General features: G+C 47.2%; 1 protein-coding gene across 2 annotated transcripts in view; it reads left to right on the top strand.

The window, feature by feature from the left end:
- Positions 1-27,328, top strand: part of CDK5RAP2 (CDK5 regulatory subunit associated protein 2) — an 841,564-nt gene that overhangs the window by 424,312 nt on the left and 389,924 nt on the right. For both annotated transcript variants that reach the window (XM_078642183.1, XM_078642184.1), the window contains one exon: positions 20,662-20,786. In XM_078642183.1, the coding sequence (XP_078498309.1) occupies positions 20,662-20,786 (125 nt within the window). The remainder of the gene's footprint in view (positions 1-20,661; positions 20,787-27,328) is intronic.

Raw genomic sequence — 27,328 nt, forward strand, 5'->3', positions numbered from 1 at the left:
ACCTACCGGGGGATCGAGGGTCGCGCTTGCCTGGACCTGCTCCCTAGCTGCCCGTCCTCCGTCTACGATGGATTGCTCTCCAGACACTGGACCCATGATGCGGTCCTCCTCGCCCCGACGCTATCACACATCCGTTCTTGCCGTGGAGGCCTGCACCAGGGGGTGAGTGCACCGGGCGCGGTGGTATTTCCCCGCCTGGCCGATGAGCACTTCCCTTGCCGCTCCCTCACTGCCCAACCTCCGACTGTGCTGATTGCTCTCCAGAAGCACGAGAAACGCGATGCCTGTCCTTGACGAGGTCCTCTCGCCGTGATGCTGCCGCACCTCCGTTTTCGCCGTTCCTGCCTGCCACAGGTGGTGGTATACACCCGCCTATGCTGATGATTGTTTTGGAGGATCTCACACTAAGTCCTGGCTGTTTTGAAAGACCGATATTGCTCCGCGGTCCGGCCCACCCCCATAGCTGACTATACTGTATGAGTGCAGTCTTCCGGTGAGTTTTTGAGCCCCCGACCCCACTCTGTATCTTGACTTTAGCCTCCAGGAGTGGAGTGCTGCTGCTGGAGTCGTGAAGATCCCCTGACCGGCCGGGTCGCTATCTCTTTCCTTGATGCGACGGAGGCTCACGGCTGAATGTCTATTTTGGACCTTCTTCACACATTAATTACAATATTCACTAAATTTTTCGTTTTTATCAACAATTCACCAGCCATTTTGTTCCTCTCCTCCGCCTTCCCGATGCCCTAGTTGATTCAATGGAAAGAAAAATAGGACTCGCTCCTATGCTCCACACAGGTGGCCATCTTGGAAGAGAACTCAGACTCAAATTGGGATTGACGCAGCCCCCCCCCCCACTTTCTAATATTGTGTGCAACTTAGTCCACGAACTTCCACTTAAGGTCTAACCTTACCCAGGCCACCGTTACCTTATCAGTTACATACTGTGATCTATGCCCCAGACTCCCACCCCCCTTGTTAACAGTGTGATACTCATTCCTCGAACTTGCACTTAAGGTCTGACCTTAACCAGGACACCGTTTATCTTGTCAGTTACATATTGTGATCGATGTTAATTTATCACTCCCTAATGCTAATTACTCCTAAGCTTCTCTCTGTCTCTTTTAACCTATCTCTTTGAAAGTATTCACTCTGCCACTTTATTTTATTTTATTGTATTGATTTGTATTCTAAGCTTCTCTCTGTCACATTTTATCTTTTCTCTATGATTTTAATCACTCTGCCACTTTATTTTATTTTCGTTTTTGAATGTAGGACTCTTTTTCCGGTTGGAACATCTCTAATGCTCTATGTTCAATCCTTGGAATCTTACACACTTTGAACTACCTCACTTTACCTCTACCTTGTACTACCTCACTTTACCTTCCTGTTTATATATATACCCTAATTAGTTATTCTTTTATTTAATCTCTGAATCCTACTTTTAAACAAACTTATATTAGCACCACAAGTCAGCCCTCTTCCCCTATTGCCCCCGAATTTCCACTATTGCTAATCACTCCTAAGCTTCTCTCTGTCACCCCTAATCTTTCTCTTAGATTCCAATCACTCTGCCACTTTATTTTATTTATTTTGAATTGTGTGACTACTATATCATGTTTGAAATCTACTGTGAACGGCTCTGATTATTATTCACTAATTACCTTGTGTGCTTTTTTAGAAATCTACCTCAGTTAGCTTTTATGCGGTCTTAAACGGCGGTCTAACAGCTCTAATTATTTACTCAGTAACGCTCTGTGTGCACACCTAGGAATCCTCATCATTTAACCCTTCTGAGGTCTTAATCATACTTTTAATCTTCAAATCACTCTTGCAGTATTATTGTTTTACGAAACGGTATATGCTTACTGAAATGTAAAATTTAGAATTTTGTATGCTATATCTTTTTGACTTTTTACTTCTTCCACTCCTCTCTTCCTCTGTCTTCTATCATTATAATCCCCTTCAATCCTACTCTCTGTCTTCCTCTTCCCCACACCCTTTTTCAATCTCTTTATCCCCAACCTTTCACTCCGCCATCCCCCCAAACGTAATCCCTGTCTACTGCCCTCCCACCTCTCCCATCTTCCCTCCTCTCTTACAGCCTCTCAATCCCACCAAGATTTTTGCTTGACCCTCACCCTCACGTTTTCTAGTCCCTATCTCTTTTGTTCTGTGATCTTTTAAAACTACGTTCTTTCACCTGCACTGTTTTTAAAAATCGATCTTACCTGAACTCAGTAGCGCCTGCCTAACGCGCCGAGCAGCCCTCCTGACTTCCCCTGATACAGCGGAACCTAGCGCTGACACAGGGAAAACACCCAAACCGCCATCGCGGCTCGAAGGCGTAGCCACGCCCACCCCCCACGCCACAAAATGTGTCGGCCATACCAGCGCAGCGGACGAGCGCTGCAGGAGCGCCTAAGACAAGCCCGCCTGCGCCCGTCCGCGCACGGCCGGGCCCAGGGCCAGAACCCCCACCGGACCAAGCTTACCCTAAGGTAAGCTATTCGCGCCGGGACCTCCTCAGTCCCACTATTGACACCGCATGCAACTATGTTCATGATCTTGAAGGACCATTTACCAGCTGCACACGCTGCCGCCCAGCTCAGCTCAAACTTCCCAGCCGACCCACCATGCCCTCAGCTCTTAAATTGGCCACCTTGAACTGTCGCTCACTCCCTAGGCATGCACTGCTAATTAATCATCTAATAGAAGACCACGAGCTCGACATTCTGTTCCTCTCGGAAACGTGGCTTACTGATCATTCGGATTCAGACGTTGTTCTAGCTATCCCCCCGGGCTTCCTTATTCAGTCCCAACCTCGTCCATCTGGTAGAGGAGGAGGCTTGGCCATCATCCACCGGGACTATCTCTCCTGTAGAACCAACGACGCGCATATCCTGGATTCCGAAAGCCTTCATTTCACCATCCAGTTAGCACCGACTAACTCACTGTCAGGCCTCCTAGTTTATCGCCCCCCTGGCCATTCGGGCCCTTTCTCCAGCGCTCTCCTGGATGTTATAGCTGCTCAGGCCCACTCCACTACCAACTTCTTGATACTACGGGACATTAACATTCATTTTGACGACCCCCTAGACACAGGGGCAGCCGACTTGATTGCTGAACTGGCGGCCTACGGTCTCCACCTCTCAAATTCCGGAGCCACACACACTAAAGGTCATTTGCTTGACCCGGTGTTCACCAACATCCCTACCCTTGAAGCCAAAGAGTCCCTCCCCCTCCCATGGACGGACCACTTCATGGTCCCTCTCCGCCTACCAGGAGCCTTCAAGAAACTCCACAAACCCACCACCTATACCAGGGACAGGGCATGGTCCAGACTCTCCACAGAGGATTGGACCAGAACCCTGAACTCTGCTACCCCTACCTCCTCGGAAGACCCGGTCACCGCAGACAGTAAATTCAGGGAGTGGATCGCCACGTCATTGGACTCCATCCTCCCTATAAAAACCCGTGAGGATAAAAACGGGAAACTAGGATCTGCCCCATGGTACACCCCGGAACTCCGGACTCTCCGCAAAAACTGCAAAAAAGCAGAGCGGCTATGGAGGAAAGACTGGCAGCACACCAGCAAGGAAGCCTATCAGAGGTCGGTGAGAATCTATAAATCAACCCTGAAACTCACTAAAGCCTCTCACTATGATACGAGAATAAAAAACTCCACCAACTCGGCAAGGGAATCCTTTCTCATTGCCAAAGAGCTATTGAAAATACCAGCTCCACCCTCCTCCAACTCACCCCCGGCAGACAGAAGTAACGAACTGGCTACCTACTTTAACGCTAAAATCGCCCGCATTCTAGTTTCCCTTCCCCCTCCCTGTCTGCCGAACCACATGGACAATGAGGCATCCACCAACCGCACAGGAAGCAGCTTGCTTCCTCAGCTGACTGCTTTTAGGGCAGTAACACGGAACGAGGTTGACACAACCATGGCCAAAATGAAAAGCGGTTCCCCTTTGGATCCCGCCCCCATCAGATTCCTTAAAACAGTAGCCCCTGTCATCGTGCCTACGATTACGGAGCTTATAAACATCTCGCTCTCTCAAGGCTTGGTCCCCCCCAGCTGGAAGAGTGCAGTAGTTAAGGCACTCCTAAAAAAAAAAAAAACAGCTGGACCCGGCCGACATGGCGAACTACCGGCCAATTTCACTCCTCCCTTGCATCAGCAAAATGGCCGAGAAACTGGTCAAGGGGCAACTGTCACAGTTTCTAGAAGCAAATAACCTCTTACGGCAGTCCCAAACTGGGTTTCGCCCGGGCCATGGCACAGACACCGCCCTTCTCGCCGTCATCGAGGAGGCAAGGTGCATTCTGGATTCAGGAGGGTCAGTGGCAGTAATCCTCCTGGATCTCAGCGCAGCCTTCGACACAGTTAACCATCGTGTCTTACTCCATCGGCTGGCTGCGGCAGGGATCGCAGGTTCGGCGCTCACGTGGATAGAATCCTTCCTCTCAGGGCGCTCGTTCCAGGTATGGGACGGCAACTTCCACTCTGCCACCCTCCCCGTCACAAGCGGAGTCCCCCAGGGGTCATCACTAAGCCCCACTCTATTTAATGCTTACATGGCCCCTCTCGAAGACGTGGTCACCCCCTTCGGGATCAAAATAGTGAGCTACGCGGACGACACGCAACTGGTCGTCTCACTCTCCCAACTGGACAACTATCCAGACAATTTGCCGAACTGCCTCAAGGAAATTCACAACTGGATGTGCGAGTCATCGCTCAAACTAAACGGGTCAAAGACAGAAGTCATGCTTCTGGGCAAGCAATGGACCACCATCCCCCCATCGGTCTGGCCAGACGTGTTCGGGGAAATTCCCACCCCGAAACAAGAAATTAAGACCTTAGGAGTCTGGCTAGAACCCGAGCTGTCGATGAAAACCCAAGCATCCAAAACAGCAGGTACCTGCTTTGGTCTCATGCGCTCTATCCGCAGGATCCTCCCAATACTTCCGCCCCTATCCAGGAAACTCCTGGTCCAAGGTCTGATCCTTGCGCGGCTGGACTACAGCAACATGGTATATCTGGGCGCTCCAGAAGCTACCATGGCTAAACTCCAGCGCACGCAGAACGCAGCCGCCCGGTTACTTATGAACCTCCCTTCCAGAGTATCAGCCAAACCAGCAATTAAGGCCCTCCACTGGCTTCCAATACGTCAAAGGGTAGAATTCAAGGCCCTGTGCACTGCACACAAACTGTTTAATGGTCTTGGCCCTGCTATTCTGAGAGACCTGGTTACCCCTTACATGGCCCCCAGGTCCCTTCGCTCGGATAATGAGCGTCTGGCCAACGTCCCCAGATACAGGAAGACTCGTACCGGCGGCCGATGCTTTTCTGTTAAAGCATCTTCCGGGTGGAATTCACTTCCCCGCCCCCTGCGGCTGGAACCCAGTCATCTGATTTTCAGGAAAAAACTGAAAACGCTGCTATTCCCAAAATAAAGTCCCCTCCTTTTCTCCTCTGGTCTCCACAAATGTTATAGCGCGGGGATGCCTCCGGGTCACCAGGCGCTCTACAAATCGCTAAAATAAAAAAAAAAAAAAAAAAAGAAAGGTGCAGAAAGTGACCTTTTTGTTAAATGGTGTAAATTCGTTCAGTATTTGCTGAGTTATTTAAAGAAATTTCCAGTTGTATATTTAGGGACGCTCTGGATCCGAGACCCCTCCCGATCTTGTGCTGAGATCTGATTGGCCACTAACACTTCAAACCAGGAAAGATGCTAGCCATCTTTTGACTCGGTTGAACTGAGTCACAGGGAGTCCGCAAGGCCACAAAAGCATTTAAAAAAAAAAAAGAAATCGCCAGCAGTCACTCTGGATCCGCGACTCACGCTGAAATTTCTTTTTTTAAACGAAGGGCGGTCTTCCATGCTTTCTTTCTAATTGGCCCCCGGGTGGGCCAGGTCCCGGGGGCATGTCCACATATGTAGAAGGGGTGCATATGGCCTCCCTCCTAGGATCCCTAAAGCCCTGAGACATTTTTCATAATTTATGCAAGGATTGCCCTCACAGCAAACCCTGCACCCTGGGGACTTCAACCTCCCGAGGGCAAATGGATTAATAATCTGTGGAGGTGTGGTGGGCAACCGCCACCTCCCGAGGCAAAAATGACACAAATGCGAGGGGGGGGGGGGGTACCTGCTTGGTAGCAGCTCCCTCAGTCGAAAAGCAATGCTGGCTCCCTTAGGACTCGGGGAGCCGGCTGAGACCGCTGAGGCCTTCAGGCTCACCGTGGTCTCCAACGAAAAACGACTGAGTGGTACTGGGGCATCCAGTATAGAGGACGGGCCCGGGGGATGGGGTCCGTTGGGCCAAAATCAAGGCTCCCCTCACTCTCTATAAATACTAATAAAAGAAAAGGTTGGGCTTGGGTGATGGGTGTTGGGGTCCCCAGGGCCGAAATCAACCCCTTGGCATGTGGCCCCTCACCCATTGAAAAGAGGCCTGGCCTTTAGGATCAGGTCCCCAGGCCGAAAATGGCACAGGTTAGTGGGCCACACAGCCCCCCTCAAAATAATTAAAAAAAGGGGGGGGGAACCTCCAGCAAGTCGCCGAAGGCCACACCCCCTTCACCACCACTCTGCAAATGCGCCTCCTGGTGCGAAGCAGGTTGGGGGTTTAAGTCCCCTTGGGTCCAGAGGGTCCTTGGGGGCCAACAAGCCCTCCTGCTACTTCCAGTAAGTCCCACACAGAGGGATTGCTGAGAGGTCTTCAGAGGCCACGCCCCCTTTCTCCATCACTCTTCAAACACGCATCTTGGCGCACTGCTGGTTTGGGAATAAAGTCCACTTTACTCCTGAGGGCCTCAGGACTAAAGTGCCCTCGCAGCCCAGGGGATCACCACCTCCCCGGGTCTGAAATAAATTGATATAACTGGTTTGTCGCTGTCCCACCAAGCAAAAGCAAACATGATATGGTGTGATGACTCCCATTGGCACTTACTCCATGTTAGATAGGTTTTTTTAACCATCTGGTCCGTACACCGAGTGGGCGGACAGTTCACTGTGTCCAGACCACATTTGTGGTTGGGCGCGTTTATTTACCTTTCATTCCTATTTTGTTTGATTAGACCAAGTTCCAGTACCTTCAGCAGCACCGGAGACCATCATCCATCGCAGATGCCGCTGAACATCAAAGGTCTTAACCTCCTCTGGAACCAAGTACTGGCTTTAGTCCTTCCTCACCAGAGAATGCTGCACGGGTGATGGAATGGAAACCCTTTCTGAACCGCCCTTGCTGACACTCGAAGTTTCCCTGGGCAGACCAACGTGAGATGTGCAATCTCTGCCTGTCCCCCCAACCACAGCAATGCTTCCTGTACTCACTTTTTGATCAAAGAAGACTATCCAGTATTGAAGGGAACGATGATGTGCAGCAGAAGGATGCAGGACATCTCAAGCACCCTAGACATCTTTGGTGAGGATGATCTCCTTGGTGCCGAAGAACAGGCTCTCCCTGCACAGATGGCACCCAGTTCAGAGTTGTGTTGTAGAGTGAGTCAGGCTACCACTTTAAACTAGTGCATAGGACTGTGCCATACATGAAGGCCCATGTCCAAAGCCCTGTGTATACCTTTGGTCGCAAATTCCATATCCCTAACTGGGGACCCATAAGAAGTCCTACGCCAAGACAGAGCACCTCTCCCAAGGAAGTATGGCATTTAGCTTCAAGCATGAGTGCCAAGGGCCTCTGCTGCTTTCAGCCTCTAGTCAGCACCGACAAATAGCTTTGGAGCTGGGCAAACCTTCAGCCAAGGGCATCCTTGCCCATCAGCTGTGGAGCCTGAGTTACTCCAAGGGCACCAACATCATAGGTCCCACCCAAAGCCTTTACCAAATGCTCCATCTGCGCTGGTGGTCAAGACCCCTTTGGCACCAAAACCTTCCTCAATGGCAAAGCTGAACTTGAGGCTGTCATCAATGCCTGGCGAGAGGACGTCAAGGCTACAATCTTGGAAAGCAGGATGCCATGTTGGAAAGGGTGATTTCAAACTCAAAGACGCCTACTTCTGCATCCCCACCCACCCTGCCCATTAACAGTACTTTTGCAGTAAGTAGACACAAGTCTGGCAGTGGTGGCCGTGTGTTTGCGGAGGATGGCATTCATGTCTTCCCCTAACTGAATGATAAGGGGCAGCGGAAATCTGCAGTGCCTAGTGCACGTTCAAGCAGCGAAGTTCCTGCTCCACAGCCAGGGTTTCTCCATAAATGCTATCAAGTTCCACTTGCACCCTTTTCAAATCCAACCCTTTCTACAGCCCATATTTGATGCAGTCACAGGGAAAACTTATCCTGGTCAACAGTCTCAAACTTTCAGCACCCGTTCCCTCTTTTTCAGCCCAGTCTGCCTCTTTTTCAGCCCAGTCTGCCTCTTTTTCAGCCCAGTCTGCCTCTTTTTCAGCCAAATCTGCCTCTTTTTCAGCCCAATCTTCCGCTTTTTCAACCCAAATTTCCTCTTATTCAGCCCAGTCTTTAGCTCACAATGTGTACTATAATTCACCTTCTAGGAATGATGGCCAGCGACATCAATATTATTCCTCTCATAAGGCTCCACATGCATCCTCTCTAAAAGTCATTTGCAGCTCAGTGGTCTTCAGTGGGGTGGGTTATTGAGAAGATCTAGTGTTGGTATTTGCGAAGGTGCACTGCTCTCTGCAATGGTAGAACAGTAACAAATTGTTGCAAGTCAGGCCTACTTCAGACCCAGTGTCGCAAGTAACCATTAACATATAAATCTCTCTCACAGACTGGTGAGCGCACCTCAACAACATCACTGTACAGAGAATGTGGCCCCATTCACAATAGGGTTGCTACATTAATTACTTGTAAGAAGGCTTTCAGAGCTAAGTGAAAGACTAGTAGTCACAAGTCATTCAGGTCAAAGTGGGCCTCATCTAGACAGACTACATACCCAGGCATCAGAAGCAGGGTGGCACACCCTTCCCAAGCTCTATTATGTAGCCCAGGAAATTTAGAATCGGGATCTGCGCCATAGAATTAATCTCAAGGTTGAGCATATCCCTTTGGCAGTCAGGGCCTTTGCAGACCCGCTATGCAGGCCACATACAAAAACTACACCCCAGGTCCTTAATCCATACTTCCAGCATTAGGGCACCCCACAGAAAGAACTGTTCACCCAGAAAATACAAAATGCCCAAGCTTTGTAGCCAGATACCCACACCTACACTCCATATTAGATGCACTATGGGTGAATTAGTCAGGGATATTTGCCTGCACTTTGCCACCTTTCCTCTGCTTCCGTTTGTGGCTAGGAAACTTGGGCAAACATCACTAATCTAGCAGTACTGACATGTGAGGTAAAGCTCTGGTTCTCCTCTTAAATATGTCTGTCAGCCATCACAAGAGGCTTACCCTCAGGCCAGAACTTCTCATGCATAGGCAAGTCTGGTGAGGCATCTGAATCCCATACATCTCAGCCTTGCGATTTGGCGTCAGAGGTCCTAGAATTTGGGTTCCTCAACATTCCACAGGAATGTAAAACCATCTAAAAAGAAGACTGATGGCCTGCAACACACTCCTGTTATGGTGCAGAATGGAAAAGGTTTGTTCACCACTGTGTTTCCAAGGGCTTGGACTCCCTAAAGACTACTATCTGATAGAGACTTCTAGTTGTAGAGTTATATTTCCCCCAGGCGTCAGTCTAGATCCGGAGATTTTTCAGTAGCAGTACCCCTGTGCGTCGTTAGGTTGTGTCGATCGTCTCCAGGTCCGTTGCCGGCATTGTGCGGGCCAGATATGATGTCTCGGGACCTACATAGGCGCCACCTGGGGGTGTTGACGTCCGTTCTTCTTATTCCTCATCAGGCTAAGCGCAGAACCAGAGAGAGCTAACCCTTAGCTGTTTTTTGGTTACCCTTTTTCCGTCAATGTTTTTTCTAACAGTTTTATAAGGCCTTGCACCTCATCTATGAGCTGTCCAGCTCCGCTGGTGCGACTTTGGGTCCCACTGAGTCGGTTGGGGCCGTCAGGCGTACCAACGCCGGCAACTCCGACCCCAGGGATCTGTTGACGAATCCGGACCAACCTCGGTCGACCCACCTCGAGAACCCCTCACTGATGTCCTTCTAGGCACTTGGTCCAGGCACAGCACAGGGTTTCCTGTGTACAGGAAAATCGCCTGCTGCCATCGCCCGCTCCATGTGACCCAGCAGTCCTTACGCAACATCTTTCTCCTGAGAGCTTGGTTGTCCTAGCCTCATCATCCAAGGGCTCACTCCCTTCTGCTCCCCTATAGGGAACCCAATAAGCTGGGCCATCCAGGAAGAGGATGTTTCTTCCTCCAGCTTGGCATTGCAGTTGGTGAATATTGATTGCCTCTTGGGCCAGTACTCCCATACCATCTGGAATAAGGGTTGGTAGGTACTGCCTCAGTGCCCAGAGGATGCCCGGGCTGTTCTCTACTAGGCAGTTGCGGACGGTAGAAGCGCAGCAAAAATCACCATTTGTTGTGTACTGTACACCACCGATTCACTGGGCAGGCTGGTTGTCTCATCGATAGGATTATGATAGGATTACGATGCTACGCCTGGTTGAGGACTTCTGGCTTTTCAGGGGATGCCCAATCTACTCTGATGGACATGCCCTTTGATGGCACTCGCCTTTTTAGCGAGAAGGCAGACTCTGCCTTGTCCTGTCCAGCCCAGACACTTAGTCAATCAAACTGTTCCGCCTCTGCATTGCCTCAGACGTGGGACTTCTCGTCTTTGAGGGTCAGGGAGCCATCGGTCGGGCCAGTCCACCCTTTCCCCCCCTCTTCCACTGCCTCCAAACCCTCGTAGTCTGACGTTTCAGGCCCATCATCTGGCAATCGGAGGCAGGATTCGTCATCACCTCCTCTGCAGGCAGTCTATCACGTCGAACAGGTGGGTTCTGTAGTCAATCCAAATGGGCTACTCCCTTTCTGTCGACACTGCCCCTCCCTTAATACTATGCTCCTACAACTATGTCGGAGGATCATTTGGCGCTTCTCTGCAAGGAGGTTACGGCTCTCTTGGCCAATGGGGGCATGCTACTTTCTGGTGCCCAAAAATGACAAAGGACAAAGGCATGCGTCCTATTCTAGACTTAAGGACCCTCAATTTCTTACTTCGGAAGGAGAAGTTCAAAATTCTCAGTTTGGACAGGTTCTTTCTGCCCTTGACCCAGGAGACTGGATGGTAGCATTGGACTCGCAGGATACTTATTTCCATATCCCCATCATGCCTGCCCACAGACGTTGCTTGAGGTTGCCGGTGGGCCACAAGCACTTTCAGTTCATCAGGTTCCCCTTTGGCTTTACCAGTGCCTCTCGGGTGTTTACGAAAGTAATGGCCATGGTCGCAGCTCATATGCCCCGGTCATAAGTACCAGTCTTTCCCTATGTCAACGACTGGTTGCTGAAGGCGGCCTCGCTCCAGGCTGTCGTCTCCCACTTCCAGACTATGGCGGATCTCCTTCTCTCGCTGGGGTTCATTATCAACTTGCCGAAGTCACACCTGACTCTCTCTCAAACGCTCCCTTTCATCTGTGCGATTCTGGACACAGTGCAGTTTCGGGCCTATCCTCCCGAGCAGTGAGTCCAGAATATTCGGGCTATGATACCGATGTTTCAGCTTCTATCCTGGATTTCGGTGATAATTACTCTGAGGCTGCTGGGCCTCATGGTCTCCTGCATCCTGCTAGTGGAGCATGCCAGATGGCGTATGCAGTGGGACCTAAAGTTCCAATGGGCCCAGCATCAGGGGAATCTTTCCCACTACATTCAGATCTCAAAGGGAACTGCGCACCAACTGCAGTGGTGGCTAACAAACCAAGATTGGGTCAGAGGTAGATCCCTCTCTCTTACCCAGCTAGATCTGACAGTGGTGACTGATGCGTCACTCCAAGATTGGGGTGGCCACCAGGGAGAGGCAGAGATCAGAGGCGTCTGGTCTCTGGCAGGGTCCTTTCTCCATATCAACCTCTTTGAGCTCCAGGCGCTCAAACTGGCACTGTAGGCATTCCTTCCCTCTCTCAAAGAGAAAGTGGTGCAGGTGTTCACAGACAACACCTCATCCATGTGGTACTGCAACAAACAGGGTGGGGTGGGGTTGTGGACCTTTTGTCAGGAGGCTTTCCGCCTCAGGACATTGCTGAAACATCAGTGCATAACCCTGGTGGTTTACCACCTGGAGGGGTTCCCTGAATGCTGTAGCGGACAAACTCACCCATCAGTACCTGGTCGATCATGAATGGCGTTTCCATCTGGAGGTACCGCAAGGTCTCTTTCAGCGATGGGGAGATCCTTGGTTAGATCTTAGCATAATTACGCATTGGAGTTTCCCAGGCGGCGCTTTTCATCGCAGGTGGAGCTTCGTCCTCCTCTACGCCTTTCCACCTATACCACTTCTGGCCTGAGTGCTCAAGAAGATCAAGCACGACTGGACTCAAGTCATTCTTGTGGCTCCAGATTGGGCACAAATAGTCTAGTATTCCGACCTGAGCATAGCCATTGATCCTCCGATCAGACTGCCCCTTTGGGAGCATCTTCTGTCGCAGCATCAGGGGACAGTTTTTACCCAAACCTGTCCAGTCTCCACTTCCTTTCATGGAGATGGAGTGGTAGCAGTTGACGGCTATCGGCCTTCCATCCGAAGTCTGTGATGTCATCTTAGAAGCCAGGCATCCCTCTACTAAAACGGTGTACAACTGAAGATGGAACAAATTTGTAAGGCGATGCAAAGCAAAGGGTTTTCATCCCCTTTCTGCCTCTTTCAGAGGTTCTATTTACATACTTTCTTTGGCCCAGCAGGGCTCTGCTTTGGGCAACCTTAAGGGTTATCTTTTGGCTATGTCTGCCGTTCGGAGACTTCCAGATCTCCAATTATCAATAGATTTCTAAGGGGCCTTACTTACTTGTTTCCTCCGTCTCCTTTCATAATGACCCAATCTGATTTCAATTTGGGTTTGACTCTTCTTATGTTTTCTCTCTTCGGGCCTCTTCATAATTGCCCTCTCATGCTTATAACCCTTAAGACAGCTGTCCTCATTGCCATCACCTCTGCTTGCAGAGTTTGCGAGCTCCAGGGTCTGTCTTCCAAGTCTCCCTATCTGTCGGTCTATCCATCCTCCCTTAAGCTGGACATGCCTTTTCATGTGGGTCAATCCATTGCCCTGCCCACCTTTTACCCTCCAAGGAATAGGAGAAACTCCACCACCAGGACCGAAAATGTGCGTTGTCTTTCTATCTTGATTGTAGCAAAGACTTCTGGGTAGACTATCAACTCCTCTTTGCCTATGTGGGTGCCAAGAAAGGTTGGGCAGTACAGAAAATGACCATCTTGATAGGTTGTCCTCTCCAATAAATTGTTCTACGCATTGGCGAAGGACATCCTGTGTGGTTACGTGGTCATCCCTGCACACGTTTACCAGACACTATTTCCTGGACAGCCAAGTCGAGAGGGACAGGTACTTTGCCCGTTCGATCCTCCAGGACTTCCTAGTGTGATCTTGGTCCGCAGCCCCTTCTCAGAGGTTGGTATTGCTGGGGTATCTATTCTAAGGTAAGGAATCTACAACTACAAGTTCCTATCAGATTAGAAGTTGCTTACCTTCCGCAATGATGTACCTTGTAGAGACATGTTCTAGTTGTAGATTCCTTCCCGCCCCTCCATCCTCCCCACTCCGCGAACTGATTTCTAGGGATAGGGACTCCCCTAAAAGGCCCTAGTTTTGGTGCACCAGTGGTCAGTGTCCTTCATGGCTCTGCGCTTCTGGCGTGGAAAGTAGTGTTAAGAACTGGACATCAGGCATCCAGGGCAGCATCTGTGTAGGTCTCGCAACATCCTTCCTGACTCGCACAACATGGACGACGGACGCGGAGCCGATCGACTCCCCCTAACTACATGCAGGGCTACTGCTATTGAAAAATCTCAGGATCCAGACTGACGTCTGGGGGAATTTATAAGGCAAGGAAACTACTACTAGAATATGTCTCTACCAGATACACCATCACCGAAGGTAAGTTACTTGTTTGTTTAGGATGTCATTGCCTAACCTTTGCACTAGCAGAAAGTAGGCGTTGCCTACTCCTCTATTCCCCTATACTTAGCTGCAGTCTACATGCAGAACAGGTAACACTCCTCCCTCCTCAGAAGGCTCTTTAGAGGGGAATACTCCTATTAGTGCCTCCTTTTTAGGTCTCGCTGAGCCAGCGCATAAGTTGCTCGGAGAGACATTTAGTAGGTGAGTTTTCAAAGTGCTATTGGCTGGCCTAGCGCTTGCGTTTATGCGAGCATGCACGCGCGCAGCCACCATCTGTCTTTCATTAGCACCACTCGGCTGCACGTTTTCGCTTTGATCGCAATTGCAAACACTTTTGCTTTCACGGCTGCGAGACCGTAAAAGTAACATTTCGATGCAAATCAGCGCCCCTTGCTCGCAAATCAATAATCTCCCGGGGTTGTTTAGCGAAAAGCGAATCCCCTTTTAAGCGGGTGCGCATGTGGCTGTTTGAAATTGTTGGCAACGCAGCAACAATCAAAACAGATTGCTTTAAGGGCGCTAATTATTCAAGAACGCGGATGCTCTTGGTAGTTGAGCTAAAAGTTAGCATACTTTCCATCACGGGTTACTGCTTTATATTAAACGTGTGTTTCCTGTATTGCCGATGCATCTGCACAGCTGAGTTACGCAAGCAAAATAGCTCCAGCCCTACAGAGGAGTTTTAGCGGCTTGGAAAAAATCTGCAGCCCGTCAATGTTGAAATGGCCTGCTCACCTCTGGCAGGCCATAACGATGGAGCGTATGTCTGCCAGTCTTACAGACACTAAGAAGAGTTTGGACTTTATTTGGGCTCCTCTGGTTCAATTCCTCTCTTCGGGACTTCCACTTTTCTCCTGCCCCCCACACAAGGGCACTCCATCTCTTTCAAACTTGATGTCTCCAGACCTCATTGTCACCTCACAAACCCCTGAGACATGACTTAAGCAATCGCCATCCATTTGCTTATCTTGAGCCTTCCTTCCGATGATGTAAACTATTAGTATTCCCCTCTTGCATGTTCATTTTTTAATTTATCCCTTGTTTAGGATGTTTTGGTGCTATTGTTTTAATGGGCAACTGATATGTTTGAATGTTCTCTACCGGACAGATGATGTTCAATTTAAATGTTGTAGAACTTGTATAGGGCCCGAATCACCCCACATGGGGTCTCTCCGGCGCTTGTACGAATACCGCTGTGGAACCCTTCCTGGCTTTTCCCTGTGAGGCGGCTACTCCTGGGCACCCCCAAGGTGCAGCCAGGCATCCTAGCGCTTTTAGGGCCGTTGTGGAGATTAAGCAAGCTATTGCCCAGAGCTGCAGAGTGGGACCCATGATGAGAATAGGCACCGAGGCGAGAATGATCAAATCCAAGGAAATTGAGCCCTAGACCCGCCGAGGCGGTAATTGAACCCTGGTCTCGGGCCAGACCTTTGCATCAGGGTCTGCCACTCTAACCATTGAGCCACACTTCTCCACATGCTATGCTATGCAATTGTTTCCTATATTACTAGATACTGAGACCAACTCACTATGAATCTGAACCTTTCATTAGCTCTATGTATGTACAGAGGGTACCCATCCAGTGTAACATTGTCATACTGCTTACTTGTTCTTTAAATATTCAATAAAGAACGTTTGAGGAAAAGTAATTTCACACAGAATGAAAGGAAATAGAGAAAATGTATTTATAACCCCAGGCCTTCAGCATCCAAAAAAACAAATAAGCATTGTCCCTTAAAAAAGCTTAATCCTACAAGGGCCTCTACTCCTAACTTCAGGCCACCCAACAACAAACAAACAAAAAGAAACAAGCATTGGCATAGCCAATAGGTCTAGCCTTTGGGACCTTATAAGTGTTAAGTTATCTAGCACAATATCCTTGGTACAACAACATCAACTGTTGCATGGCTAAACACTTATAAGGTCCCAAAGGCGAGACCTGTTGGCTATGCCAATGCTTGTTCCATTTGGAATCTCAGTGTAGTCCTCAATAGGCTCATTGGAACACTATTTGAACTTATTCATTCATGCCCTCTTCAGTTCCTTTCCTGGAAGGTTGCCTTCCTGGGGGCCATTGCATTTCTTAGACAGATTGGTGAATTTCAAGCTATCACCCTACAAGAACCCTTCATGCAAGTTCAGAAGAACAAGGCTATTCTTGGGAACACTTCTCTGTTCCTTCGTAAGGAGGTACTTAACCAAACCATAGAGCTACCAGTCTTCTTCCCACAACCAGATTCTACTGCAGAGAGAGCACTCCGCCCAATAGATGTCAAAAGAGTTCTGATGTACCACATTGACAGGACTGAGCCATTCCCTAAATTGAACCAGCTCTTTGTCACCTTTGTAAAGTCTGAGAGAGGACATCCATCTCCAAGGCAGGAATAGCTTGGTGGATACTAAAATATATTAAGCCCTGCTAATAAATAAATAAAGAAATAAAAAAAGCGAAGAGGGCTCAACGTGCTCCTCTTAGGATGCTCTCAACCTACAAGAGCAGCCGTGTCCTTCCTATGAGACATCCCGTTAGTGGATAGTTCTAAGTCAGTCACCTGGTCAGTGTCACATACCTTTACCATGTACCGCTGTGTGGACATCTTAGCCTACCAACAGGCCATGGTGGGCCAAGCGGTTTTAAGAACATTGTTTCATATATCTGCATCATTCACATAGTAGCGACAGCTTCTAGGGAGCACCACTTTACTGTCTATGCTATGACGCGTGTTTACAGCCACAGATACTATGAACAGAAAGTTCTACTTATCCTGTAGGCATTTGCTTGTACTGTGTAATGCTGTAGATTTACCACCATCCGCCCCGAAAGCCTGTCTCTATTGCAGATTTCTTGTGCTATAAGTATGCACTTCATGCACCTTACTATGTTCACACTCCATACTTACTCTCTCCCACTGTGTAGAAAACAATCAATCTTTGAGTCAGTGACCATGCATAATGTTTACCAAGAGGAGTCATACCACATCTTTTGACTCAACCAGGGATGTGGAATTCCTATAATTCGACTCCCAGGACATATTGTTTGGGGTCAAGGGCAACACATTTTCATGTGTATTTTGTCCTTGGGACAAGTAGGTCCAACCCCCTGCAGCACAAACCCTTTGGCTGCCAGTTTGCAGTACCACATTATGGACCAGGAATGGGCACTGTCTGCAGTTAAGATAATATTTTTGTCCATATGCTAATGCTGTTCAAGCTTGTATTTATAGTTCATTAAGTGAACACCTTTATTATTAGGGTGAGCGCTCTAAGTAAACGTTGTAGGCTCTGACTGCACTACTGACAGGGTTCCAGTATAAAAAGGTGTACACACGTTTTCAAAGTTTAGCAATTCGAGACTACGTATAAGGCTCCGAGAATGATCTCTAATTCGATGCAAATATTTGCTGAAGCTTGAAAGCAAGATTGATGATTCTTTGCTTTCTAAATAAAATGGTCATAAATAAATGAAAGCAGGAAAAAAAATCTCACTAAACTACTGTAAAGTTTCAGGTATGATTTCTTTGCAGCATTGTTTATAATGTGTTGATGCATGCTAGTATTTCCCAAAAAATATTCATAATGGAAAATCAGTGTAACCAGTTTCAATAAGATTATGGAAAACAAAAATAACAAGCATTGGCAAAGCCAGTAGGTCTGAAATTGGTGGTCAGCTTTTTCATTTTGTCAATTTGTGACTTGGTTTGGCATGGTGTTTGTAAAACCTTATTGGTGTGGGAACTGCAGGGCCCTCACCATTATAACTTATATACGTTTTTGGTCTCAAAAAGCACACATTGCCATAGTAATTACTGACACTGAACAAAAGTACTTTGTGTGCCGATATGCTCCTTGTGAAAGAGTAGAATGCTGTCACTCACAGTAAAGCCAGCCGATACAGAGAGAGAGAGACAGAATTTTAATAAACTCAAAAGATCATGGTCAATGCCAGACCAAATATGGGGCACAATTATTAAAGAAAGTCTCAGAAGTGCACCTGTGGTATATGTCCTTACATTAAGTGTATGTAATACTCACATGACTCCGCGCTCTCTCTGCTATGGTTCGCGGGGCTGTCTGGGTTCGTGGACGGACCGTGTGCGGTGTTCCCAAGCCCAGCGTTTCGTGTTCAGCTGGAGAGACGGTTTCCCCTGGCTGCGCTGGTCGGGTTTTCTCCAGCCTGTACCTGAATAACAGTACTTGGTTGCCACGCAGACCTCGGTCTTCACCATTATTATATTTTGACAACGAGGATGGGATATTTTTTATTCACTATCCTGATTTTGAATCTGCATTATTCACTGTTTTAATTCACTATCCTGATTTTGAATTTGCAATATTCACTGTTTTAATTTTAATCTTGGAGCATCGTTTTTCTGTTTTTGTTTTCACTTATGCCATTGATATGTAATTTCTCCACCTTCCCTTCTGTTGCTGTTGGAAGTAAGCGGGATGTGTAATACTCATGTGCCTCCGCGCTCTTTCAGCTGTGGCTCGCGGGCTGTCTGGGCTCGTGGACGGACCGTGCGCGGTGTTCCCGAGCCCAGTATTCCGTGTTTAGCCGTGCGGAGAGAGGGTTTCCCCCAGCTGCGCTGGTTGGGTTTGCTGCAGCCTGTACCTGAATAAAAGTACTTGGTTGTCACGCAGACCTCTGTCTTCACCATTATTATATTTTGGCAACGAGGATGGAATATTTTTTATTCACTATCCTAATTTTGAATCTGCATTATTTACTGTTTTAATTCACTATCCTGATTTTGAATTTGCATTGCTCACCGTTTTAATTTTATTCTTGCAGCATCGTTTTTCTGTTTGTGATTTCACTTATGCCATTGATATGTAATTTCTCCACCTTCCCTTCTGTTGTTGTTGAAAGGAAGGGGGATGTCTAATACTCGCGTGCCCCGCGCTCTCTCTGCTGTGGCTCACGGGCTGTCTGGGCTCGTGGACGGACCATGCACGGTGTTCCAGAGCCCAGCATTCCGTGTTCAGCCGTGCGTAGAGACTGTTTACCCCGGCTGCGCTGGTCGGGTTTGCTCCAGCCTGTACCTGAATAATAGTACTTGGTTGCAATGCAGACCTATGTCTTCACCATTATTACAGTGTAGCCATACGGCTTTCGTGAATTCCCAAGAATCTACAGACATAAGACAAGAAATAGTACTCCTAGAAAATATTTGTAAACTGCATTTTAGCATGAGCAAATATGCATGTGCAGATTTGCTCATGCGAAACTCTGAGTGTTTGCAAGTTGACTTTCTCTCCAACCACTTTTTTCCCAACTCTGGAAGAAGGTTTACGTCTGCTATTGTCATGAGTAAATTTCCAACATTTCTCAGTATGGGAAAAGATTAGAGAAGGGTTGTTGAAAACCCTTAAAACATGCAAGTGTGGAAAAGGGCATTCAAACCCTGGAACAATTGCTTACCACTACCCTCAGTCCCAGTATGTAGATTTGCGGAAACGTGGCAATATAAGGGGATTGCAAGTATTCAAACACTATTATGGTATGAGCCCTGGCACAATCAGAGAGGCTATATCAGATCTCTCCTGTAATGAGATTGCTGCCATAATTTGTCACCGCACTACATGGCACCAAAGGGACAAATGGATTTTGTTAAAGGACAAGTAGATTTATGAAGGAACCTGCCTCATGGAAAAGTAGATATTTTATTAAATCCCACACCCCTGCCCAACAGACTTCTTCAAGCAAAAAGAACTTGCAAAGTCCAAACCCAACACTAGATTACAGGAGAATATTAAATATGTGAATCTATAGCACTACACACTAGGAACAGATGCTTATGGTGTAACTAGCATTTTCTGTGTTTGTACACACGCTCACGGGCTAGGATCTTCTGAAAACCGTTTTGTAGCATTGTATGAATTTCTTTTATATCTACCTAGCTTTTACTTGGATATCATATATTCAAATGAAGAAACCATACATCCAACAACACATCGTCAATTATCCAACTACCAGTTGTGATCAAACTTCATCAGTTTCTTTTAAGCATCAACCTCAGAAAGGTATTGTCTATAGTTTCACTGTAAGACCCACTTCCAGAAGTACTTTGCAAACCAACATAGTCTTCTCCATAGAATATAGGCAGCTCATTGTCACATCTTGACAGGTTTTTGCTCCATCTGTCACCTGACTAGTAACAGCTTTTTGCTCGATCTGACACCCGTCTAGTAAACCACTAACACAGTTACAAACCAAAAATGAGAGTGCTTAAGCATATATGCTTTAGGGAGCTTACACCTGAAAATCCCAAACCATCCTCGAACTGATAATTTTCAATGATTGTAAATGACAATAAATTAATTTCTTGTTAATACCGACTAGTCTTTAAAGACCTCTTTAGAGGGTCCTGAGTGAGAAAAACACAAAAACATATGTTGATGCATGTGTTGTTAATGTTACTGGTGGCTATCAATTCATATATGTTGAGATCCTGTTAAAAAGTGAAGATGCTATAGATGTTACAGGCTAGACCAGTTAGGCAGACTGGTTATTCAACACAGATGCAGGTGGATACTGAAAGAGAAAAGTGTGCTTTTTAATGGAAAGGCATTTATTTGATGCACATTTTGAATACCCTGTCTTTTGTGTATGAATCAGGAACATGCCAGCTGAGATGGACAGAATATACGCACTACGTAAACAACTTGAAGAAGATATCCAGGCTAATCAGGAACTTCGAAAGATTTTGGAGGAAAAGCTTAAAATGAGCAAAAGTAGGGATGGTATGTGAATAATTATTATTATTATTGAAGTGTTTCAATGAAACACTTTTTTTTCTAGTTTTGGCTAAGACCTGAGCGAAGAGTCTTAATATATGTTTTTTTCTGACACATTTGTACAATATTACTGCATATATATTTTGTTCTCACTCATGGCTTCCAGCACTACTGCAAACTATTTCAGTAATTCCTATTTTAAGTACTTCTATCACAATCAATAGACTTAGACCACCTTTTTCATGTTGGCCTGCAATTAGATTTTCTTCATCAGATTCTACAGTAGTATATTATGTTGACTGTAGGACTTGGCCTTTTTGGCTAAAGGTCCCTAAACTTTTTGCTTTCCCCCTAGACCGTTTTCCTGACAGAGTTGCCAATTTAGATGATTTGGGTACTTTGCTACTGCTGATCAGTGTCAAAGTACAAGTGTTCCCTGTGTAAAGTGTAATGGTAATTGGTTGGCCATGATTGGTATGTTTACCTTACTAGTAAGGTCCCTAGTTATGTGCACTGTGTGTGCCAGGGCTAGTAATGCAAAGGTGCGTGGATAAGGGAACTCAGGCCTGCAGTGTAGGGCCTTCACAGTTTGCTAAGTTAGCATGTTGTCCTGACAAGTGCAACCACTTGTCAGGCCTTACTTTCCCTTTTGCGTACACAGTGGGCACCCCTGTGGTAGGTCCGAGGTAACCCCTGGGCAGGGTGCAGTGTAAGTAAAATGCAGGACATATACTGAGGTGTGCGCTATGCCCTGACAGTGAAAAACATGTTTTTCACTGGTGAAAGGCCATCCTGCCCATAGGACAGAATGGGGAAGGCTAGGTATTGTGTTTGTTAGCCTAGTTTCCCATAAGTTTAAAATGGATAGGTGAAGTTCAGTATGTATAAACTCACAGTGTCGTAACACATCTTTCTATGAAAGTGGTTTTGTCACTGTGTGTTCAGAAACCACTCTTTTAGAAAGTGGCCGAGTTTTGTGCTTTAAGAATTTCAGTGAGTCTCTGCTGAATGTGGATTGACTGTCTGGATCTGAGAGGTGAGAGAAGCTGCGGGAGGTCTTGACCCAGGAAGGGGTTGAGATATCACTAGGCTGACCTGTATCTGGAGAGTAGGCAAAGGAGAAGCCTCAGGAGGTGAAGAGGCCTGGGTTTGCCGCTTTAAAACAATTGACCTATCTCCTGCTGAGTGATTAAGGATCCAGACACCCCCCCCCCCGTATTAAAGGGAGAAAGCTGACACTGGAAGGTAGACACTCAGAACTGATTAAGGCAAGGGTCAGGGACCCCTGAGCAAGACGAACTTCAAAGACATTTAGTGGTATAACTATGAGAGCTGAGACCCCTGAATGTTGGAATAGAAATGGATTAAGACTGAAAAGGTTTGGACCCATTTCGTGGTCAACAGAAACCTCTGCTAAGGAAGGAACAACTGAAGGGACTGCTGGGAAGGACCAACCCTTGCTTCGTGATCTGGGGCTGGTCTGCAGTTTGCTGTTTTAACCAAGGAAGAGGCTGTTGGGACTGTGCTTTGTGCGCTGGGTCTCCTGCTTGAAGAAGACTGTGCTTTGTGCCGTGTCTTGTTACCCCAAGGGCCCGAGATGAGCTGGCTCCCTGTTTGGAAACACAGGTACATAAAGGTTTCCGGAAAAGTTTCAAACGAAGCTGTGGGTGCGTGTTGTGGTAGCTTGAGTCCCTCGGAAGGTGTGCTCTTGGACACACAGAGGAGAAGTGAGACTCAGACGCGCTGGGTGCATCGAGGTGAAGGAAGTCTCGGACGCGCTAGGTGTGTGACGTGGTGCACCGCAGGCGTGGGTGAAGAGCGCCTGGTCAGCGTGTGCATCGGAGGTAAAGTGAGACTCGGACGCGCAGGGTGCGTGTTGTGGTGCACCGCAGGCGCTGGTGAACGGCGCCTGGTCAGCATGTGCATCGGAGGTGAAGGGAGTCTCGGACGCGCAGGGTGCGTGTTGTGGTGCACAGGAGAGGTGTTGGTGTGGAGCGCCTGGTCAACGTGTGCATCGAAAGTAGAGTGAGTCTCGGACGCGCAGGGTGCGTGTTGGGGTGCACCGGAGGCGCTGGTGAAGAGCGCCTGGTTATCGAGTGCACCGGAGGAGAAGTGAAGCTCGGACACGGTGAGTGTGTTGGGGTGCCGCCGAAGGCGTTGGTGAACAGCGCCTGGATATTGGGGCACCGGAGTTTGAGTATGTCTAAGGGAAGCAGTGTGTGTGCTTTGGTGTAACCCGGGACTGTGGAGATGATCGGCTGATCACTGTGTGCACCGGAAGAAAGTGAGTCTCTGCTGCGCGGTGTGCGTGTCTTGGTGCCAACTGAGACCGTCGGAAGGAGTGCCTGGTGAACGTGCACTCGGAGTCGACGTGTAGTCCCATCAGCGTTGTGTGTGTGGCTGCATGCCAGAGGAGACCCGGAGGGTGCTGTGGTGAACGTGCACCCGGAGTAACGTAATCTCAGAGGCGTGGGGTACGTGTGCCCTGGGGCTGCCTGGGACTTTACTAACAGTCGCGGCCTGGCAGCCCCAGAGGAGCTGAGCTACCAGGCCGAGCCGCTGAGGCCCATTTAGAAAGTTCTTCACGGAAGGCCCAGTTCGCTGAAGGAGGAGAGGAAAGTGGGGTCGCGCCCCAGGTAATGTGTATCACTACCTGGGCGGGGTGCGGGCTCCGAGGGACACTCTCTGGGCCTCTCATTCCTTCTGGCGACGTGAGCCTTTGCTTCGGCTCAGATTGGGGCCCATACTGACCAAAGGAGTGGCAGTACTGGGGCCAGAGTGAGAAGCTGTACTTTGTCATCGTTCATACGTGTGGAGGGCAACTGTTATAGAAGAGGCTGACTGTCGTAATACACATTGACGCCTGACATTATTTCTGCATAACGAAGTACACGATTGTAGCGCTATGCATTGCATTATTTCTTCATTGTAAAGTACATGATTGGAGCTACGCATTGCATTATTCCTTAATTGCAAAGTACATGATTGTAGCGGTGCGCATTGCATTATTTCTTCATTGCAATGTACGTGATTGGGGTGTGAACAAGAACAAGTCCCAACAGGTATTATTTGAAAGACTGTTTCAATAGGGGTATGCCACAGGCATTACTAAGAACAGAGCACAAGGAGTCAGAGGATTTGAAAAAAGGTGGTATTATTCACCAAGGACAAGGGGTAATGCATTTACAGTTAAAGACAGCACTGTAAAGATTAGATCTTGTGACAACCCAGTGGCACTTGGTGCAAGGTGCTATATACATTTAGAAGTGAAATGAGAAGTGCAAGTGCTTTAAAAACAGCATAAGTGGCGCATATATGAAATTATGTACATCATTTAAAGCTTCAGTTACAGAACAAGTTACAATCACTTGGACAATAGTTTTCACAAAAAAGCTTTAAGTGTGATATGCGTCGTATGGTTCAAGCTGCGTGGTCGACGGCGTTTCGATCCCCTTGATTTAGGATCGTCATCAGGACGGGGTTGTCGATAGGTACAGTGCTGGTCGCATTTCCGTCCTAGTACTGCTCGCAAAGTAGGGCAGCGTCAGAGATAATGTACAGCACAGAAGGCAGGCGCTCATCTGGCGTGGCTGGTCGGCAGTGAATGCGTGATTGGGGTGTGACATATTGCATTATTGCTTCATTGAGCAGTACATGATTGTAGCGGTACGCATTGCGTTATTTCTCCCATTGCAAGGTACCGGGGTGTATCGTTACGCATTGTTTTATTTCTCCTTTGCCCAGCACAGGATTGAATCTTTACGCAGCACATTATTGTTTGTCCATTGCAGCGGGGGTGATTCTAGCATTGCGGCCAGCATAGCATTTTGAAAGCGGTGGCTGGGATTGGAACCTACCAGCCAGCCGGAACGAATATTACCCTTTATTATATGTTGGCTTTTGTATCGTGTGGTCTGATTGTATAACTTTTTATATAAAGTTTATACTCATTTTATCAAACTCGTGTGGAGTCCATTTGTGGTGTCACCAGTGGGTTGCTGTGAGTGTGGTTGCACATACTGTACACTATTGCCTTGGAGATAGGCCTGGATGCACATTTGGTGACAGTGGTGCGGGACTGGGACTCCGGCTTCCAACATTGACCATGACTAATCTAATTGATGACTGTTTTGTACGTACGAGCTACTGGTACCTCACTGTGAGTGCCCTTTATCCGGCCTGGTATTCTAACCTCCCCCACCTGTAGTTTCCAATACCAAGGTCGTACGTAACTCTGCGGGGGGTGTATTACTGGGTATAAAGAGATGTACCCAGAAATTACCCTTGGAAATGAGGAATTAGTGAGGGAAACAGAAAATACTCCTCCGGTAGTTTATCATTTCTGATCAGAGTGTCGCCTAGTTGAAATGGATACATATATTCTAATACATTTTGTTATTGTAGAGAGATGTGGAGCAGAGGGGTTAGATGTTATAACAACTTCCTTGGAACGGTGCAACATACAGGCTTTTTGGGAGGATGTGGTCCATGAATTTCAAAGTATAGTTGGTAATATACTTGGATTGTAAATACAGATAAAAAAAGAAGTGTCCCCAAAAGGACGCTGGACTCAGAAAGAATGATTATCGCTCAGGTATGCCATCAAGTGGCACCAGTGCTACAGCATATTTTGGAGGTACAGTTTTGATAACAATGGATGTGGAATGCTTAATGCTTACATGTGTTGCCTTTCTCCTCGAATGTCCATTTTTCCTACTTGCCACATCTCCGATCAGCAGATGTGCTGGAAGACTGTCTGGGTGGAGGCGCTTAAATATTTTTGTCCACCTTTAAAAGGGAGGTTCTTTGTCCCATACACCTCCTTGAATCAGTTTGCAAAGTTCTCTTTAGAGGTGTTATTTTGATAAATATGCAATACCATTCACATTCTGCTTATAAGAATAAGAAGTATAAGCAATTCCAATTTACAATATCTTCGTCAACATGAAATTGTTGCTTGCTAGGACATCAGGTCTGTATGTGAATTTAAAGTCTTCTCCTGATGATCTTGTTAGAGGGTGGTTTTTACCACCTAATTTAGCCCAAAAATGTTCTATCCAAAATAACAAAACACGTGTAGGATCTGAGTCCAGAGTGGCACTATTTATTCAAACAATTTAGACACAAATGTCAAAGACACATCGTTAATCAAAAATAGCACTATTCATTCTATTAAATTGCAAGTGTCAAAGACACATTGCAGATCATGAGCAAAAACATGCAATCTAGTAAGTTTGAAATGACGGCAATCCAAATAAAGAAAGAGAGTGAGAGTAAATGAATATCAAAGTACAATGAAGCATTACTGCCTCAATCAAAATGCTAAATAAAACTGTTAATAGGGAGCACCATCGTCGTGAGAAAAAATACACTGCACGAGGTGGTCAATGAATGGGCAGATAAGTAGCCCATTGATACATTTGAAATGAGGAACCATTGACAAACAAGATCTAATTTTGGCAGGTGCTTGACCGCAGAACATAACAAAAGTTAGATTTTTTTAAATCAAAAACACTTTTTGTCACCTCTCAGAAGCTTTAGGTGGAATCTCCTTATAAGGCTATTGTTTATTTTCAGCCCTCTCACTATTTTAGTTTCCAAAGCTGGGGAAAGTCCCAGTTGACCCCCACTCCTACTCTTAGTCCATCTTGTCTTCTAGATGACCAATGCGTCATGTTATTGCTCCATCTTCTTGATGTTCAGTAAGATGTACATGTAGAGGACAGGGGCTCGAAGACTTGTTCATCAGAAAGGCAGTGACCTGAGGTTATTGTCCTTCATAGGAGAGATACATCATAGGTTACAGGAGGGTGTGAGGCCTACTGCCTCTGTAGATGCTCAAGGCAGTGTGGACAATTTTAGCACAACCCTGTGTGTGGCTGGCAGGGACAATTGAGATTCTCATGCTTCAAAAGTGGACAGAATGGGCTTGAGGCACCATATGGTAAAACTAGACCCTGCTTCATTCTGGGTGTGTTTTTAGAGAAATTGCGACCTGCACAGGTAACTTTTCTGCTTCCCCTTGCTTGATGCTACCATATTGAGGGCTTCAGCCAAGTCAAGCAGATAATTTAATTATATGGATTGGAAAAGCATCTGGTCTAAACTATTTGTTTCTTTCATGGACAGTATGGTCGGCATTGTGAGCATACCTGCAACAGCTATTCTTTTCTTTTTCTGCTACTTTCGATTGACAACCCAGACTTGGGCACAAAGGCTACTGAATGAGTCTCTACAATTGGAGTTTGTTTAGTCTGTGCTGATGCGAATTGCGAAATAGGCTCTGCTTCTGGGCTATTTCCTCTCTTCTTGACCTTTATTTGGGTACTAACAACACAAGCTTCTACAGACATAATGCCATGATATACCTGTCTAAAAAAGGTTTTGTGCAATTAAACCCTATCTAGCTTCCATTACATGCCCTTTTAACATGTTATCTCATTGAGTTTCCTCATCCTCGGTGATGGGGGTGTTTCAAGCTTAATGTGTGATTGAAGAAAGTCTTTCTTTTATTGGTGTTGCTTTCACACAAGAGATTCTTTACGAAG

This window comes from Lissotriton helveticus, chromosome 5_1 (genome assembly GCF_964261635.1).
Source record: "Lissotriton helveticus chromosome 5_1, aLisHel1.1, whole genome shotgun sequence".
Lineage (NCBI taxonomy): Eukaryota > Metazoa > Chordata > Amphibia > Caudata > Salamandridae > Lissotriton > Lissotriton helveticus.